At 44.3% G+C, this 19274-nt stretch overlaps 1 protein-coding gene across 1 annotated transcript in view; it reads right to left on the bottom strand.

The window, feature by feature from the left end:
- NUP107 (nucleoporin 107) overlaps window positions 1-19196 on the bottom strand; it is a 43547-nt gene extending 24351 nt beyond the window's left edge. The window contains 9 exon segments of the mRNA XM_066634524.1: window positions 2657-2728; window positions 3121-3169; window positions 4366-4493; window positions 4909-5012; window positions 5581-5713; window positions 7943-8058; window positions 8459-8545; window positions 13737-13816; window positions 19150-19196. Coding sequence (XP_066490621.1) covers window positions 2657-2728; window positions 3121-3169; window positions 4366-4493; window positions 4909-5012; window positions 5581-5713; window positions 7943-8058; window positions 8459-8545; window positions 13737-13816; window positions 19150-19157 — 777 coding nt within the window. The 5' untranslated portion in view covers window positions 19158-19196.
- Window positions 19197-19274: the final 78 nt, after the last annotated feature.

Raw genomic sequence — 19274 nt, 5'->3', positions numbered from 1 at the left:
TTCCCTCAAATGAGGAGGCTGGTTAGAAGGAGGTTGAAAGGGAGGGTAAAAAGAGTCCAATCTCTCCAGAGTGCATGGAGGCTGCTTAAAACAATAGTAATAGAGGCCCAGCAGAGGTGTATACTGCAAAGAAAGAAGGGCTCCACTAAGTATAGAAGGGTGCCTGCATGGCTAATGAGCCAAGTCAGAGAGGCTGTAAAGGGCAAGGAAGCTTCCTTCCGTAAATGGAAGTCTTGCCCTAATGAGGACAATAAAAAGGAACATAAACTTTGGCAAAAGAAATGTAAGAAGGTGATACGGGAGGCCAAGCGAGACTATGAGGAACGCATGGCCAGCAACATTAAGGGGAATAATAAAAGCTTCTTCAAATATGTTAGAAGCAGGAAACCTGCCAGATAAGCGGTTGGCCCTCTGGATGGTGAGGGAGGGAAAGTGGATATAAAAGGAGACCTAGAGATGGCAGAGAAATTAAATGAGTTCTTTGCATCTATCTTCACGGCAGAAGACCTCGGGCAGATACCGCTGCCCAAACGGCCCCTCCTGACTGAGGAATTAAGTCAGATAGAGGTTAAAAGAGAAGATGTTTCAGACCTCATTGATAAATTAAAGATCAATAATTCACCGGGCCCTGATGGCATCCACCCAAGAGTTATTAAGGAATTGAAAAATGCAGTTGCTGATCTCTTGACTAAGATATGCAACTAGTCCCTCAAAACGGCCACGGTGCCAGAAGATTGGAGGATAGCAAATGTCACGCTTATCTTTAAAAAGGAAAAGAGGGGGGACCCGGGAAACTATAGGCCGGTCAGCCTAACATCTATACCGGGTAAGATGGTGGAATGCCTCATCAAAGATAGGATCTCAAAATACATAGACGAACAGGCCTTGCTGAGGGAGAGTCAGCATGGCTTCTGTAAGGGTAAGTCTTGCCTCACGAACCTTATAGAATTCTTTGAAAAGGTCAACAGGCATGTGGATGTGGGAGAACGTGTAGAAATTATATATTTGGAGTTTCAGAAGTTCGACATGGTCCCTCACCAAAGGCTACTGAAAAAACTCCACAGTCAGGGAATTAGAGGACAGGTCCTCTCATGGATTGAGAACTGGTTGAAGGCCAGGAAACAGAGAGTGGGTGTCAATGGGCAATTTTCACAATGGAGGGAAGTGAAAAACAGTGTGCCCCAAGGATCTGTCCTGGGACTGGTGCTTTTCAACCTCTTCATAAATGACCTGGAGACAGGGTTAAGCAGTGAGGTGGCAAAGTTTGTGGACGACACCAAACTTTTCCGAGTGGTGAAGACCAGAAGTGATTGTAAGGAGCTCCAGAAGAATCTCTCCAAACTGGCAGAATGGGCAGCAAAATGGCAGCTGTGCTTCAATGTCAGTAAGTGTAAAGTCATGCACATTGGGGCAAAAAATCAAAACTTCACATATAGGCTAATAGGTTCTGAGCTGTCCAGACAGATCAGGACAGATCTTGGGGTGGTGGTGGACAGGTCGATGAAAGTGTCGACCCAATGTGCGGCAGCAGTGAAGAAGGCCAATTCTATGCTTGGGATCATTAGAAAAGGTATTGAAAACAAAATGCCGTTGTACAAATCGATGGTAAGGCCACACCTGGAGTATTGTGTTCAGTTCTGTTCGCCGCATCTCAAAAAAGACATAGTGGAAATGGAAAAGGTGCAAAAGAGAGCGACTAAGATGATTACTGGGCTGGGGCACCTTCCTTATGAGGAAAGGCTATGGGGTTTGGGCCTCTTCAGCCTAGGAAAGAGACGCCTGAGGGGGGACATGATTGACACATACAAAATTATGCAGGGGATGGACAGAATGGATAGGGAGATGGTCTTTACACTCTCATATAACACCAGAATCACTGGACATCCGCTAAAATTGAGTGTTGGGACAGTTAGAACAGACAAAAGAAAATATTTCTTTACTCAGCATGTGGTTGGTCTGTGGAACTCCTTGCCACAGGATGTGGTGATGGCATCTGGCCTGGACGCCTTTAAAAGGGGATTGGACAAGTTTCTGGAGGAAAATCCATTACGGGTTACAAGCCATGATGTGCATGTACAACTTCCTGATTTTAGAAATGGGCTGTGTCAGAGTGCCAGATGCAAGGGAGGGCACCAGAATGAGGTCTCTTGTTATCTGGTGTGCTCCCTGGGGCATTTGGTGGGCCACTGTGAGATACAGGAAGCTGGACTAGATGGGCCTATGGCCTGATCCAGTGGGGCTGTTCTTATGAGATCCCTTTGGAGCTCTTACAAACTGCTTTGGTTTCTACCATCCTAAATAGTTTTGGTGTCATCTGCAAACCGTTGTTGGGTATTTCGTTATTAACAGTAAAGCCAAAAACAAAGTGCTTCTTCATTCTCATAGGACTGGAGAGAAACAGGACTGGGTTATTCTGCTTATAACAAGTCAGATGAGACTTCCTTATAATAGTGCCTGCCAATTTGTTCAGAAAGGAAAGTGACACCATGATAACTCCCAATGAGTTCAATATGACTGAAAATAACATCCTATGCACATTTATTAAGAAGTTTCACTGCCTACAATGGGGCCTGTTGCTGAGGAAGCATGTTTGCAGCCTTAGTCCCAAATGATGTGCAGGGGAACGTGGCCTACTTCTTAAAAATTTCACTCGTACCTGACTTTGCCGAACCAATAAATCTCTCTGGAACAAGTTGCTTACAACTGTCTTTTCACTAGCATTTATAACCTAAAGAAGAAAAAGTTCACCTTAGATATCATTATCATAAAAATATTAATTCTGCTTAAACTTTCAGAAACTTTTACCATTCTTGACAGTTTGAAAACTTAGGCTTATTAACTCCACGCAAGAATTTTGCAAAACAAATAAGTATCTTCTGAAAGAGTTTGCTCTCAAAGCAGGGCACATAACACACGCTTTAAACAGCTTATAGTACTGCTATGGGTTAAGTGTTTAGTTTCAAAACATTGGTTTTATCTCCCTTAAAAGCAGTTTTATTGTTTTTATAATTATCCTATTATTATGCATTTTGAACAGCACAACACTCAGGTAAAAGCAGTACAGGTATTTTAAGGCTTGAGTAATCCTAGTAGAAAGTGGCTGATTGCAATGAAACTTACTGCAATGTCAAACATTGTCTCATCTTCCAGTGCAGACTGTATCCGATCTCTAAATTTAAAAAAATCATGATTAACATTAAAGATCATTTCTTAGCACCTTCGAAGATCTTACTGAAATCTAATACATATTAAAATGCTTAGCGCAGAATCTACTTGCACCACATACAAAAGAATGTTGACAAAGCTCAACAGAGTCCTGGTTGTGCCCTCTTCCTGCCTATGCTCACTCTTGGCAATGCAATAGGGGTTGGGAGGTCTGAGTGCGGACATTCCATATATACAGGTGGTGCCTCCGTATCCACAGATTATGTATCCACAAATCTGGCTCAATGTGGGTCCCCCCAGACCGGCGCTGAGCTAGACCTGGCCAAACTGAGCTGTGCTCTGGTCGTCTCCAGAGGGCTTTCTGAAGCGCATGCACCCGCAGACTCTGTGAGCTTCAGAATGGCCATTTCAGGTTGAAAAACATCACTTTCGCTTTCCCTCAGAAACCCAGATAATGAGCTTCCTTTCCCCAAGAAACCCAGACATGAACTTTGGATATCTTTCGGAGAATTCAGTTCCATGTCAGCTGTCTTTCAGTGGCTGATAAGTCATTTTAGTACATAGTATTTTATTGTAGAGGCTTTATTTGGATTTGTTTTCAGAGTGATCATCCACATACTTTAAACAAACAAAATGACCTGTCAGGGCTATTCTGATTATGGCATAATAAACCATATTTGTATAAATCTGGAATGAAAGGAATTCTATTCTTGTGCTGATTGATGACTCAAAACAAAAAAAGATAGAGGTTTTTGTTTTTTTTTAAATACAAATACATCTTCAAAATTAGTTGCTATAATTCATTAACTGGACATGCTTTTAGAAGCAACACAGATTACTTAGCATATTATAAAAACCCCGCTTTTTGAAGATGTACACTTCTCTAATAAAGGGGGAAAAGTCTGCTTTCTTACTGCAGTGCAGTGCAATAATTTATGCTGTGTTGATTTATAATACATACTTTCACAGATGCACTCCCGGATTGGCCTTTTCAGCCACACTAGACGCTGTGCCAGAACCATCTTTCAGAGCACGATACCAGTCTTTCGAGACTGAAGGTTGCCAATAACAACATTCACAGACTAAACATTAAAGCAAATGATGTATGTTTATTCCTTCTTCAGCATCCATATCCTACAGATCATAAGACAGTAGATTACTATGCTGGAAAAGGGAATTAAGCAGTCTTTCAAGAGTTACCTGTACAATGAGGACAACAGTCTCCATGTTACCATCTCTTGCTTGAGAAGCCACAAAACGCTGGCAGTTTTTGAAAATTTCTGCTGTCCAGGTGTTGCACGGTACACTATTTTTTGAAGAATGTTTACCTGATGTTAATTAAAAAACAAACAAACCACCTCTTGGATTACATGTTATTTTAAAACGTAATTAAAAAATGCAACAGTATCTACATATATGATGCTTAAACAGCATCTGAAAAAAACAAAGAGGGGTGGGGATAGGAATTGCATTCTGAAGCTATACTGAATGAAAGGAACAGCCTCAGGGCAACCAGGAAGAGGCTGCAGGCAGCTCGCAAGACTGAGCTTCAATGCAGGGGGTAGTAAAGCTATTTTCAGCTGTTTTATTTCCTTTCCCCACATTTTGATAGAGTGCCCCCTGGTATTCACAGAACTGCAGATAACTGAAACCCAAGATGCTGGATCTGCAGATAGCAGGGTACGCCTGTACAATCATTTGGGTTAAGCAATGTTGAATGTATAAAATAATATAACATTATACCTGATCATTGCAAGTTTCCTCATATTCATCTACAAGTTCAAACATGGAAGTTGAAGGGTGTTTTAAAAGCGAGTGCAGAAAATCTGAGTACATGCTCCTAGTAGCTAAGAATCAAACAACAATAAAAGTGTCCATTAGAATGGAAGGTTATGACAAATTACAATCTTTTTGCGTAAGCTAAAAAGACTATTTAAACAATAGTGGACACTACACTTCACATTTCAAAGTACATTAAACAAAACCTTCATTTCTTAGAACAGTAAAGCAAAAATCATCATAGGAATGATGATCTAAAATGCCTTAGAGAAAAACAAAGATCCATATGAATAAGAAACTTTCTTAAACAGTAAAAGGGGCCTCAGGTGATTCTGAAGTCATACACCAAATGCATATCCAAAGTGATCACACTGAAAAAGCAAAACCCTAACTAGCAGAAACTGGTTCGTGACTCTTTGTATCAAGGCATTGTTTTCCTTTTCTCACATAGCTAGTTGGTGCAAGGAAAATCTAGTCTAGCCTCCACCTCCTCCACTACAACAGGACTGAACAAGAATTAAACCACCCATATTTTACACATTAACGTTACTCTCCTGAGAACCAACTGAATGGGTCAGCACTGGTACTCTAACACATATACATAGAAAGCCCAAAGGTCAAAAAGTGATCTCTTACCTGCTTCCCCAGGATCATCCTCATTCAGTAGAACAACACTCTTAGTGATGTCATCTGCTGCACTGTACTCCAAATTGGTGAACATAACTGAACGTGGAGGTGTGAGTATAGTTGTCCAATCACTGTCATCTAACTAAAAAAAGCACAGCATGACACATGGAATAGTCCAACTATATTACTTCTTTGGGACCAAAGAAGTCCCAAAGTTCTAAGCAAAACACAATGGATTTACTTCCTAAAGACAACCATTAAAGAGTTAAATAGTTGTTATGGAGCAATAATGAGCTTTGTTAAATCTCAGATTTCTTCAATCACGCAGCCAACAGCTGGCTGAAAATTGAACACACACCCTTATTGGCATTACTATGCCATTACCACTTACTCCCTCCAGCTGCTACCACCTGACACTCTTTTCAACTGCAACCTTGAATCCTGTCTTCAACTTTGGACACCACAGCTAAAAGAGGTACTAGACAAATCGGGGAGGGGGGTGGTTACTTGAAATTTTAGACATTTTCTCTAAAAATCAAAGTGCTCTTAAATCCTCGCTCTTTAATCCCAAGTACATGGGGACAGACTGGAGCTGTTCCATGTGGAGTGAGTTTGGGGAGATTTGGACAGGGCATGTAGATCTAGTTACTCCTCTTAGGTTTTCAGCTCCATGATCATGAGCAATGGAGAGGTAGCCTTTGCAAAAGTTGCTGCATTCAGCAAAATTTATAGTACCTGCCAAAAAACGCTAACTTTTGGTGTTTGGTCCACCGTCCAGAAAGAAATCTACGGCCTAATTTGAACCACAGCTACTCAGAAATAAATCTCACTAATGTGTACAGTACTTGCTGTAGTAGCCAAAACAGAATAAAACTATTTTTAAACAGAAATAAATGGATATTAACCTGACAATACTATGCAGCTTTTGGCATAGGAGGTCTGTCAGGGAGGGAAGGTGATAAGGTGCTATATTTAAGCAATGTAAAAAAATATCTTTCCATCATCAACAACAACAACAACAACAACAACAACAACAACAACAACACACACACACACACACACACACACACACACACACACCAGGGAATGAATATGCTAATCGTCTACTTGCAGTGAATTTTTTTGCACTGTGAAGAATTCAAAAATACAACCTTTCTCCTTCAGTCTAAAATGCCACATAAGACTTCAATGACTGAATGAGGCTTCAGTCCTTGCCTAGACAAGAGAACACAAAATAGAGGAAGACTGCCCCCCCACGAGTAGAAATGTATGAAATTAGGATGTCAGCCTCTCCAAACCAGAGGCAACTGCTCAGCTCTGATCCCATCCCCTCACCCTCAAGCCCAGGAGTCATTCAGTAACATGAAAGATTAGCAACAATCCAATCTCTCATATACACTCAAATCCAGGAATCCCTTCTCTCTCAGTTTCTCCTCTAGTGTTCCTTTTCCCACCAGTTGTCATCCCCAACCATTCTTAGGGTCCCTAAGGATGTAAATGGGGGGGGGGGGGGAGAGAAGGTGTTTCTTTGTATCTGTCCTGCATTTTCCATTCTTACATTCTGTAACAATATTCTCCTTAAAGGTCTTCTGTGCCTTGGCAAGATTTTGGGGCATGCAAAGCAACCCAATCAGTCAAGACAGGCAAAAGGCAGAATAAGAGAATAGCTCTGTGGCAGAAGCCAGAGAAACAAACTTCCCACTTTCCGTTCACCTGACCTTAAAGGCCTGACAAGATTTTGCAGCCTGCAAGGTGACAGCAGGGGACACAAAAAGAATCCAGCTCAACAGCCATAGCCTCACTGGCAGTCACTGGAGCAACAGCCCAATGATGTCACACTCACATAATGAGAGTGGGCTGGAGCAGGTGGGGACTGGAGAAGGGGACATTTTCAGTCTTTCTAGCGCTTTAAAGAACACGTTCATGAAAACATCAGCAGCTACAGTGGCAATTCTTATACCTCGAGCTACTGATCAAGTAAGCAACAGAATTATAGGGTTGAAACTGAAATCTGAGGTGGGGGGGGAATCCTACAATATTCTTATTTTGAAAATGGGGAACAGTTAAGAGCCAATCAGGCTTTGGAAATGCTTTGTATACGGATTTCAGAATACCTGAAAATGAGCTTGGACCGTTCTCTAAATAGGAAGCGTGGCATAAATGGCAAATGGATTCCAGCAGCACCTACTACTGTGTATTGGCTGAGGGGACAACCTGCTCTCCAAGAACCAGCTAAGGAGCAGCTATCTAAATACTCTTATTTTAAAAATTCTCTACAACTATACAGCTCCATCTTCACACTAATTTCTGTAGCCAGAAACTCATTTCATAGAGAAAGAAAACTGCCTATTCATGCTTAGTACATTCTTACCATAGATAAGTTTCCAGGAGACCCAGGAGTATGCAAAAGGTAAGGGGATTTTCCTCCTGAGCCCAGGACTGTAGACATCTTTGGCTGCTTCACAGAACTTCGGTTCTGCGGTGTAACTGAAAAAAAAATTAAGTTTTTCCAAACAGAAACAGAAGTAGGTCATGAAGTTATTTAAGGCTCTCCCTGCCAAAATTCATACGCTTACTTAGCTCAGCACACAGCCAGTTTAAAAAAAAAGTATTTAATATATTTATACCCTGCCCTTCAATAATGCATTTCCAGGGTAGCTAAAAGATTAAACAACTAGTAACTGCTTTGTGTCTTGCATACCGAGTCTCAAGCTCAGTATGAAAATATGTATTGATGAATTTTAATTACACAACATAGAAAAGAAGGGAGGTGAGTATTCCACAGGGGTATTTAGATTTCAGGGGCATTTAGAATGTATGTGTTTAATTTTATTTTTCAGGGATTTAAACTGTACATCAAATAAGTCATTAGGTAAAAGAGGCTTACAAGAGCGAGGAAACAAGCCTGGAGTCCTGGGAATCATTGGTCCTCTTGTTGCCATGTCACTTAAACTGTCATCCAAGGAAGTAAAAACTAAGTGGGAAGAAAGCTAAGGAAATATATTCCAAAATAGAGTTTACAGTTGTTTTGGGCCATGCATTTGATAAAGAGAGAGTCTCTGTGGTACCAACACTCTTCAAATGTACACAGTGGTGGGGCTTGCTAGCGGGAATGATGAGTCCGCTTATAGGAAGGAGGTATAGGAGTTGTTATTGTGGTGCAAAGAAAATAATCTCTCACTTAACATCAAAAAAACTAAAGAACTTATAATTGACTTCCGGAAAAAGAGAGATGTACACATACCATTATACATAAATGGTGAGGAGGTGGAGAGAGTTGCTAGTTTCAAATTCCTAGGTATTTACATCACAGAGGACCTCTCATGGACTATTAACACCAGCTTGATGTTGTTGGCATCCTTCAGTCTCGGAAGACTATGGTGTCACGCTCTGAATGGTGGTTCTGGAACAGAGTGTCCTCTCCAGTGCGCGAACCCTGGGTAAAGTAGGTATGGAGGAGAGGCTGTTACTCATGCAGCAAATTCCCCCTCTCCACGTCGCTGAAATGGTCCAATGGAAAGGCAGAGGCCAATACAGTTGGTTCCAGCGGCGTCGCAGGAGTTGCCAGAACGTGACTGTGTTCAGCCATGAACTGCCTCAGGGTTGACTTGACTCCTGAAGCCTTTTCCATAACTGGATGTAGCTACAAGGCAGTGGAGGTTTGGGATCAGAGTTTTCCTTCTCTCAGCAGAGCTGAGAGCCTTCCCAGGTTGACAAGTCCCATCTACCCAGTGGCTGTTAAGTCGCCTCTTACGACAAGTACAGCCAAACTGAGGGCCTATTCTTATCCCCAGCCCCGAGGGATATTAACACCAGCATGTTGATAAAAAAGGCACAAAAGCAGTTATATTTTCTGAAGAAGCTTGGGAGGTTAAATTTGTCACAGCAGCTGCTTGTGTCTTACTATCGTTGCACCATTGAGAGTGTCCTAACCTATGATATCTTGGTGTGGCATGGAAATTGCTCTGCAGGGGACAAAAAAGCTCTGTAGAGAATTATTAAGATCGCGCAGCACACCATCAACCTTCATCTACCAGCTTTGGAGGACATCTATACATCTCGCTGTCTGCAGAAGTCACATAGTATTCTGAGAGACCCCTTCCATCTGGCTCATAAGTTCTTTGAACTGTTGCCTTCGGGTAGACGATACAGAACTATGAGAGCAGCACCACACGACTCCTGAACAGTTTTTATCCCACAGCCATAATGACGCTGAATAAGGCGATATAGTTGTTACCATGCTCCTGGGCATTATTGTCTATAATACTGTTTTTATATTATGATGCATGTTGTATAGAATGTGTGGGTGAGTGTGTAGTGTGATTGTACTGTAGTATATATCTATGCTTGTATCTCAAAGGTGCATAAATTTCGTTGTGATGTAACACAATGACAATAAAGTTACTACTACTACTACTTCAAATCCCTCCCCAAAACACACTTTTCCCATGAAGCCTCTTGCTTAACTCATGCACCATGAAAACTAAAACTCAAGAACTAGTTATTTATAAGATTTAGAGCAAGTTTTCTTAAATGCAGAGCTTGCTATCCTCCTGTATCTCTTTCCTTCATAATTTCCCCACTTTGGAAACTTAGATTGCATGCTCTCCAGGGCAGGAACTTGTTTGGGTTTAATATTTTGCTCTGGTTATTTTATACAGTGATATATATGGGGATGCCATGATATACTTAACAGGAGATAACACATCCACAAAAATCAATACCAGGAACAACATACTCCAGAAATTAATAGGAACAAGACGGGGAGCTTCAGCCACTACTCTCAGAACATCAGCATTAGTATTGATCTACGCAGCAGAATACTGTGCTCCAGTATGGCTTAACAGCTGTCATACTAGCAAGATTGATGCCAGATTAAATGAAACCATGAGGATCATAAGCGGTTGTATAAGACCCACTCCTGTCTGTTGGCTCCCCATTTTGAGCCTCATAGCACCACCAGACCTACGGAGCCAAGAAGCTTTAGTGAAAGAATAAAGAAAAATCATCAACAACCCACTTTTACCAGTACATGCTGATCTCCTCATCTATCAATCAATAGGCTTAAAATCAGGAAGCCTTCTCTGGCATTCGTACAACATCTGCACAAAAATTTTAACATTAATGCCCAATGGAAAGCTAAATGGGCAGTCGAACGCCCAGAAACGGGTAGATATATAGACAATCCTACACTTAAGGTACCAGGTTTCAACTTACCGTGCCGGCACTGGAAAACTTTGAACAGGATTCGTGCCCTACATGGTGTTAGTCCGAACTCAATGTTTAAATGGGGGCTAGTATCTACCCCACAGTATGATTGCGGTTTCTCCCGCCAAACCATATACCACATTGTGTCTGGCTGCAAACTGAGGGCATATACTGGCCCATGGTCTGACTTTTTCAATGAAGGAAACTCAGTCCTTGATTGGCTGGACGAACTCGACACTGACATTTGATCTAGTCTAATTGATACATAACCGGTAACTGCTGCTTCCCGTGTTGTGCCGACGCCGTATGGCGAAGTTGGAGTGTCCTCTCCAGTGCCTCTCCAGTGCGAAGCCTGGGTAAAGAAGGTATGGAGGATAGGCTGTTACCCATGCAGCAAATCCCCCCTCTCCACGTCGCTGGAATGATCCAATGGAAAGGCAGAGGCCAATACGGTTGGTTCCAGCGGCGTCGCAGGAGTTGCCAGAACGTGACTGTGTTCAGCCATGAACTGCCTCAGGGACTCCGGCTCCTGATTTTGCCTCGAGGTTGACTCCTGAAGCCTTTTCCACAACTGGATGTAGCCACAAGGCAGTGGAGGTTTGGGATCAGAGTTTTCCTTCTCTTAGATGAGCTGCCTTCCCAGGCTAAGGAGTCCCATCTACCCGTTTGTCTCACCACTGCCCCCTCTTCAATTTCCTGATACCCAAACCCCTCTCGTGCCCCTCCCCCTGCATCCTGTTTGTCTCACCACCAAAGTCCAGCTGAAATGGACCACTAATGTCCATCAAAGTCCAGCTGAAATGTCTGCGTGACTTCCTCTTTGCCGACGATGCAGCTGTCACTACCCACTCTGCCAAAGATCTCCAGCAGCTCATGGATCGTTTTAGCAAGGCCTGCCAAGATTTTGGACTGACAATCAGCCTGAAGAAAACACAGGTCATGGTTCAGGATGTGGACTCACCTCCCTGCATTACAATCTCTGCACATGAACTGGAGGTTGTCCATGACTTTGTGTACCTTGGCTCAATGATCTCTGACACTCTCTCTCTTGATACCGAGCTAAACAAACGCATCAATAAAGCAGCTACCACGTTTTCCAGACTCACAAAGAGAGTCTGGTCCAACAAGAAGCTGACGGAACATACCAAGATCCAGGTCTACAGAGCTTGCGTCCTGAGTACACTTCTGTACTGCAGCGAGTCATGGACTCTTCGCTCACAACAGGAGAGGAAACTGAGCGCTTTCCACATGCGCTGCCTCCGACGCATCCTCGGCATCACCTGGCAGGACAAAGTTCCAAACAACACAGTCCTGGAACGTGCTGGAATCCCTAGCATGTATGCACTGCTGAAACACAGACGCCTGTGTTGGCTCGGTCATGTCGTGAGAATGGATGATGGCCGGATCCCAAAGGATCTCCTCTATGGAGAACTCGTGCAAGGAAAGCGCCCTACAGGTAGACCACAGCTGCGATACAAGCACATCTGCAAGAGGGATCTGAAGGCCTTAGGGATGGACCTCAACAAGTGGGAAACCCTGGCCTCTGAGCAGCCCGCTTGGAGGCAGGCTGTGCAGCATGGCCTTTCTCAGTTTGAAGAGACACTTGGCCAACAGTCTGAGGCAAAGAGGCAAAGAAGGAAGGCCCATAGCCAGGGAGACAGACCAGGGACAGACTGCACTTGCTCCCGGTGTGGAAGGGATTGTCACTCCCAAATCGGCCTTTTCAGCCATACTAGACGCTGTTCCAGAACCACCTTTCAGAGCGCGATACCAGAGTCTTTCAAGACTGAAGGTTGCCAAGGTTGCCAAGTAAATTGATACATAATTCCATATATTATATGCCATACGCTAAATAAAATAAAGGACACAGAAACTAAGCAAAAGTGCTACAATGAAGAAACACATGTTCTCATTAAAGCAAAATCCAGTAGCTTAAATGGAATTTCCTTTCACATATGTATGCCTAGTTCTGCAGCCAAAAGCTTTGTTCACACAATACATTTGTTGGCAGAAATTCAGAGATGTGTACAGATTATGATGATAAATTCTGTTCTGGTTCCCTTTCTGCATGCACTGACCTTCCTATTTTTGATGGAAAAGTTTCAGAGATTACCAAATGCTTAGTCTAGTTGCTGACAGGCTACTTTTTCCCTATTTATAGGTCACAAATAAGCAACTCATTCAGATCCAGCATACTGCAACTGAAAATAGTAGTGGTATCCACAAGTGCCATATACCACTGGGCTCCCCATTCCCTAATATAAAACAAGAGAAATTTCTAAGAAGCCTACAACTTGCAGCTAAGTATAAGTCTTTTTTGTATACCTCACTTTTCTCACAATTTGCAAGACAAAGCAGTTTAGAACATATTGGCTTGTATTCAAAGAACTACTTGAGCATGCCCAATGGAATCTCTGACTCCTTTTCAGTGATGGATCCTTATGCCGTATCACAAATTCCTTTGTAAATGAGCCTCCATGTTTGAAAATCACTTTTGTGTTGTGGCATGAAGTTCTATCACCCAAAATGAAACAGTTAGTGATTCCACTGGACATGCCCAAGCACCTATTTGGATAAAAGCCATTTAAAAATATTTAGAAAAAAACACAGTTTCATACCTTAGAATTTTGTGCCTAGTCTCATATCCAATCAATTTGTCATATGCAATATTTAAAACTATGCAACAAAGTAATTCTGACACCAACATAATACAGGGTGTCCACAAAAACACTCCCTGATTTCAAATAGGTATAACAGGGAAATCAGGGAGTGTTTTTGTGGACACCCTGTACATTTGTCTAATACATTCCACAGATCATAAATGAGAAAAGTTACTGTATTCTTCCACAGAATTAATCTTCTAAGAACACCAACACTGTTTTCTAAGGCAGTTGGCTCCCCAAATCACACTATGATACTTTTAAGTAAGAGTCAAATAACAGCACAGAAAAGGATACTAGAAACTTTTTTCTGAAAACTCTGCTTCCGAACTGGCCGAGTCACTTCTTGCGGAGAGGACAGATTTTGAAAATTGTTCCTGAAAGATATCACAGAATTACTGAATATACTGTACCAAATGTCAAATTTTTTCTAATTTGATCTTTATTACCTGTGGAATAAAGATAAATATTAAATATGAAATTATAATTTCATAATTTAATTTGAAATCAGAGAGCATGACTTTTTTAAAACAAAAACTGCCTCCTTCTTTATATCCTTCTATAGTCTCCAATGATATGGACAACATATTGGTTAGCCTGCACCATTTAAGAACCTGAAATTCACTTTTTGAGTAGCTAAAAGCTGCTGTGAAAACTCTGCCAAAGGTGCTTCGCAATCAACATCTGGATGGTGAGGGAGGGAAAGGGGAGTATTGTGTCCAGTTCTGGTCGCTGCATCTCAAAAAAGACATAGTGGAAATGGAAAAGGTGCAAAAGAGAGCGACTAAGATGATTACGGGGCTGGGGCACCTTCCTTATGAGGAAAGACTACGGCATTTGGGCCTCTTCAGCCTAGAAAAGAGACGCTTGAGGGGGGACTTGATTGAGACATACAAAATTATGCAGGGAATGGACAGAGTGGATAGGGAGATGCTCTTTACACTCTCACATAATACCAGAACCAGGGGACATCCACTAAAATTGAGTGTTGGGCGGGTTAGGACAGACAAAAGAAAATATTTCTTTACTCAGCGTGTGGTTGGTCTGTGGAACTCCTTGCCTCAGGATGTGCTGCTGGCGTCTAGCCTAGATGCCTTTAAAAGGGGATTGGACAAGTTTCTGGAGGAAAAATCCATTATGGGGTACAAGCCATGATGTGTATGCACAACCTCCTGATTTTAGAAATGGGTTATGTCAGAATGCCAGATGCAGGGGAGGGCACCAGGATGAGGTCTCTTGTTATCTGGTGTGCTCCCTGGGGCATTTGGTGGGCTGCTGTGAGATACAGGAAGCTGGACTAGATGGGCCTATGGCCTGATCCAGTGGGGCTGTTCTTATGTAACAGCTAATCAAAAGAAAAGTTGAAAGAGAGGCACACGCCTGCACTCCTATGCCAGGCACATGCCTGCACTCCTCCTATGAGGAACGCATGGCCAGCAACATTAAGGGAAATAATAAAAGCTTCTTCAAATATGTTAGAAGCAGGAAACCCACCAGAGTAACGGTTGGCCCACTGGATGGTGAGGGAGGGAAAGGGGAGATAAAAGGAGACTTAGAGAAGGCAGAGAAATTAAATGAGTTCTTTCCATCTGTCTTCACGGTAGAAGACCTCGGGCAGATACCGCTGCCCGAACGGCCCCTCCTGACCGAGGAGTTAAGTCAGATAGAGGTTAAAAGAGAAGATGTTTCAGACCTCATTGATAAATTAAAGATCAATAAGTCACCGGGCCCTGATGGCATCCACCCAAGGGTTATTAAGGAATTGAAGAATGAAGTTGCTGATCTCTTGACTAAGATATGCAACTTGTCCCTCAAAACGGCCACGGTGCCAGAAGATTGGAGGATAGCAAATGTCACGCCTATCTTTAAAAAGGGAAAGAGGGGGGACCCGGGAAACTATAGGCCGGTCAGACTAACATCCATACCGGGTAAGATGGTGGAATGCCTCATCAAAGATAGGATCTCAAAACACATAGATGAACAGGCCTTGCTGAGGGAGAGTCAGCATGGCTTCTGTAAGGGTAAGCCTTGCCTCACGAACCTTTCAGAATTCTTTGAAAAGGTCAACAGGCATGTGGATGCGGGAGAACCCGTGGAAATTATATAACTGGATTTTCAGAAGGCGTTCGACATGGTCCCTCACCAAAGGCTACTAAAAAAACTCCACAGTCAGGGAATTAGAGGACAGGTCCTCTCATGGATTGAGAACTGGTTGAAGGCCAGGAAACAGAGTGGGTGTCAATGGGCAATTTTCACAATGGAGAGAAGTGAAAAGCGGTGTGTCCCAAGGATCTGTCCTGGGACCAGTGCTTTTCAACCTCTTTATAAATGACCTGGAGACAGGGTTGAGCAGTGAGGTTGAGCAGTCGGTCTGTGGAACTCCTTGCCACAGGATGTGGTGCTGGCGTCTAGCCTAGACGCCTTTAAAAGGGGATTGGACGGGTTTCTGGAGGAAAAATCCATTATGGGGTACAAGCCATGATGTGTATGCGCAACCTCCTGATTTTAGGAATGGGTTAAGTCAGAATGCCAGATGTAGGGGAGAGCACCAGGATGAGGTCTCTTGTTATCTGGTGTGCTCCCTGGGGCATTTGGTGGGCCGCTGTGAGATACAGGAAGCTGGACTAGATGGGCCTATGGCCTGATCCAGTGGGGCTGTTCTTATGTTCTTATGTTCTTATGAGGTTGCAAAGTTTGCGGACAACACCAAACGTTTCCGAGTGGTGAAGACCAGAAGTGATTGTGAGGAGCTCCAGAAGGATCTCTCCAGACTGGCAGAATGGGCAACAAAATGGCAGATGCGCTTCAATGTCAGTAAGTGTAAAGTCATGCATATTGGGGCAAAAAATCAAAACTTTAAATATAGGCTGATGGGTTCTGAGCTGTCTGTGACAGATCAGGAGAGAGATCTTGGGGTGGTGGTGGACAGGTCGATGAAAGTGTCGACCCAATGTGCGGCGGCAGTGAAGAAGGCCAATTCTATGCTTGGGATCATTAGGAAAGGTGTAAAAGAGAGCGACTAAGATGATTACAGGGCTGGGGCACCTTCCTTATGAGGAAAGGCTATGGGGTTTGGGCCTCTTCAGCCTAGGAAAGAGACGCCTGAGGGGGGACATGATTGAGACAAACAAAATTATGCAGGGAATAGACAGAGTGGATAGGGAGATGTTCTTTACACTCTCACATAACACCTGAACCGGGGGACATCCACTAAAATTGAGTGTTGGGAGAGTTAGAACAGACAAAAGAAAATATTTCTTTACTCAGCGTGTGGTCGGTCTGTGGAACTCTTTGCCACAGGATGTGGTGATGGCGACCGGCCTGGATGCCTTTAAAAGGGGATTGGACAAGTTTCTGGAGGAAAAATCCATTACGGGGTACAAGCCATGATGTGTATGCGCAACCTCCTGATTTTAGAAATGGGCTATGTCAGAAGGCCAGATGCAAGGGAGGGCACCAGGATGAGGTCTCTTGTTATCTGGTGTGCTCCCGGGGCATTTGGTGGGCTGCTGTGAGATACAGGAAGCTGGACTAGATGGGCCTATGGCCTGATCCAGTGGGGCTGTTCTTATGTTCACTGTCCAAGCTCATTACAGACAAGTAGTGCATGAGAGATCTCTATTATTAATATATCACAAAGGTTTTTACTCAAGTGACGAGGCAGGTCCCTGTCCCAAAGGCTCACAATCTTAAAAAAAAAGGCATAAGGGAGACAACAGAGGAAGGAACAGAAGTGACTGCAGGGAAAGATGGGGAAGAATGTGAATCACATACATCAGGGCTTGACCCAAATCTGCTTTGAATCAAGGAGCCAACAGAAAACATTTAAGAACAAGACTTTTTTCAGTTTCTCCTTTATTCCTGAGCCTAACCAGCTATTCCTGTGCAGGAGTGGGGCGAATGGGAGGAGGGGATCTATTGCTATCGGATTCAAGGCAAAGCACACATAGCCCAAGTGGCCCAGTGCAAGAAACCATTTTCAGTCCTCCTCTCTAGGGGTCCTCTTCTGCCTTCAGTTTGATTTTTCCCCCAACACTGCTCAGGGGCAGCATTTTTTCTTGCTGTGGCAGCAACTCCCTCCGTGACTCCCAGTGCCTTGTGACATGATTGTTCGGTGCCTGCATCGCAGCACCACTGGAGTGCTCAGCATTGCTGGCTAAGAGCCCAATCCTATCCAACTTTCTAGCAGTGATGCAGCCGCAATGCAGCCCCGAGGTAAAGGGACAAATGTTCCCATAACTTGAGGAGGTCTCTGTGACTGACTCCCCAACACAGGAAGCAGTGCATACTCCATTGGCACAGCAGCACTGGCCCTAGAATTGGGCCCTGAGTTGTTTATCAAAGTGCACAGCTAAAGACTTAAAAGACAGGAAAAGTGAAAGATTCAGGGCTGTCTTCCACCCAGCCACAGTCCACTGCCATACCACAGACCATACCTTGTTGGTGCCATTGTTTTGGTCCTTTCGCAATGCCATTTCTATTTGCAACAAATACCTGACACTCAGGGTTTGCTGAGTCCTGACATACACTTAAGACCCAATCCTATCCAACTTTCCAGCACCAATGCAGCTGCAACACAGTCTTGGGTAAGGAAATAAAATCCCCTTAAGGAGGTCTCTGCAACTGAACCCCACCACCAGGATGCAGGACACACCCCATTGGTATGGCTGCATCAGCACTGCAGAGTTGGACAGGATTGGGCCCTCACAGTTCCTGACTGCTGTAGCATGGGAAATCAGCATAACATAAAAAGAGACCCACTAAATCAGGCCAAAGGGCCATCTAGTTCAGCTTCCAGTATTTCAGAGGCTCACCAGATGCCCAGGGGACAGACAATACAACAAAAGACCTGCATCCTGGTGTCCTCCCTTGCATCTGGCACTCTTAGGTAGCCTGCTTCTAAAGTTAAGAGGTTGCACATGCACATCATGTAACCTGTGATGGATGTTTCCTCCAGAAATCTGTCTAATCTCCTTTTAAAGGCATCCAGGCCAGATGGCAACACACACCAGTGGCAAGGAGTTCCACAGACACAACACTGGGGAAAGAAATGTTTTCCTTGGTCTGACCTAACAGACTAGCAAGAATTTCATCTGCTGGATCTAAGAACTTCAGAAGAGCCCTGCTGGATCTAGTTCAGCTTCCTGCATCTCAGTGGCCCACAGTGGTGCCTCAGGGAACACACATGACTACAAGGGACCTGCATGCTAGTGTTCTCTTTGCGCCTGGCAGCCTGCTTCTGTAACCAGGAGGCTGCACGTCCCCATCACAGCCTGTCACCTGGGATGGCTCTTTCCTCCAGAAGTCTGTCCAGCCCCTTTTGAAAGGGCTTCAAGCCAGGCGCCAACCCACGTCCTGTGGCAGGGAGTTCCACAGGCCAACGACACGCTGGGTGAAGAAACGTGATCCTCCAGAACTGGGGCCAGCCCCCTTTGACAGCATCCTGTGGCAGGAAGTTCCATAGGCCAAGGACACGCTGGGAGTGGGAGCAAAGGCGGGTCTGGAAGAGGGGCTGAGCGGAGGCGCTGCGGAAGGCCTGGGGCGGCTCTGCCCGAGACTGGCTGGACCCGCACGGCACGGCAGCCCGCAGGAGCCTCCTGGAGCCGGCAGCGGAGCCCTGGAGGGTCCTGGAGCGAGGGAGGGGCTTCTGGAGCCCCGCCCCGCCCCGAGAGGAGCCCAGCTCGGCCGTCCGCCTCCCTCCCGTCCTCACCTGTCCATGCCCGCGCTGGGCACCCTGAGCAGGTCTTCAGCCTTCCCGCGTTCCGGAAACCACCTGCTGCAACCCGGAAGCGGCGCTAATGTCGCGAGGGGGAGGGACAACCAGAGAGAGTGCGG

The sequence above is a fragment of the Tiliqua scincoides genome, chromosome 7 (genome assembly GCF_035046505.1).
Source record: "Tiliqua scincoides isolate rTilSci1 chromosome 7, rTilSci1.hap2, whole genome shotgun sequence".
Lineage (NCBI taxonomy): Eukaryota > Metazoa > Chordata > Lepidosauria > Squamata > Scincidae > Tiliqua > Tiliqua scincoides.
The sequence above is the reverse complement of the archived record's forward strand: the minus strand, read 5'-3'. Positions and strand labels throughout refer to the sequence as shown.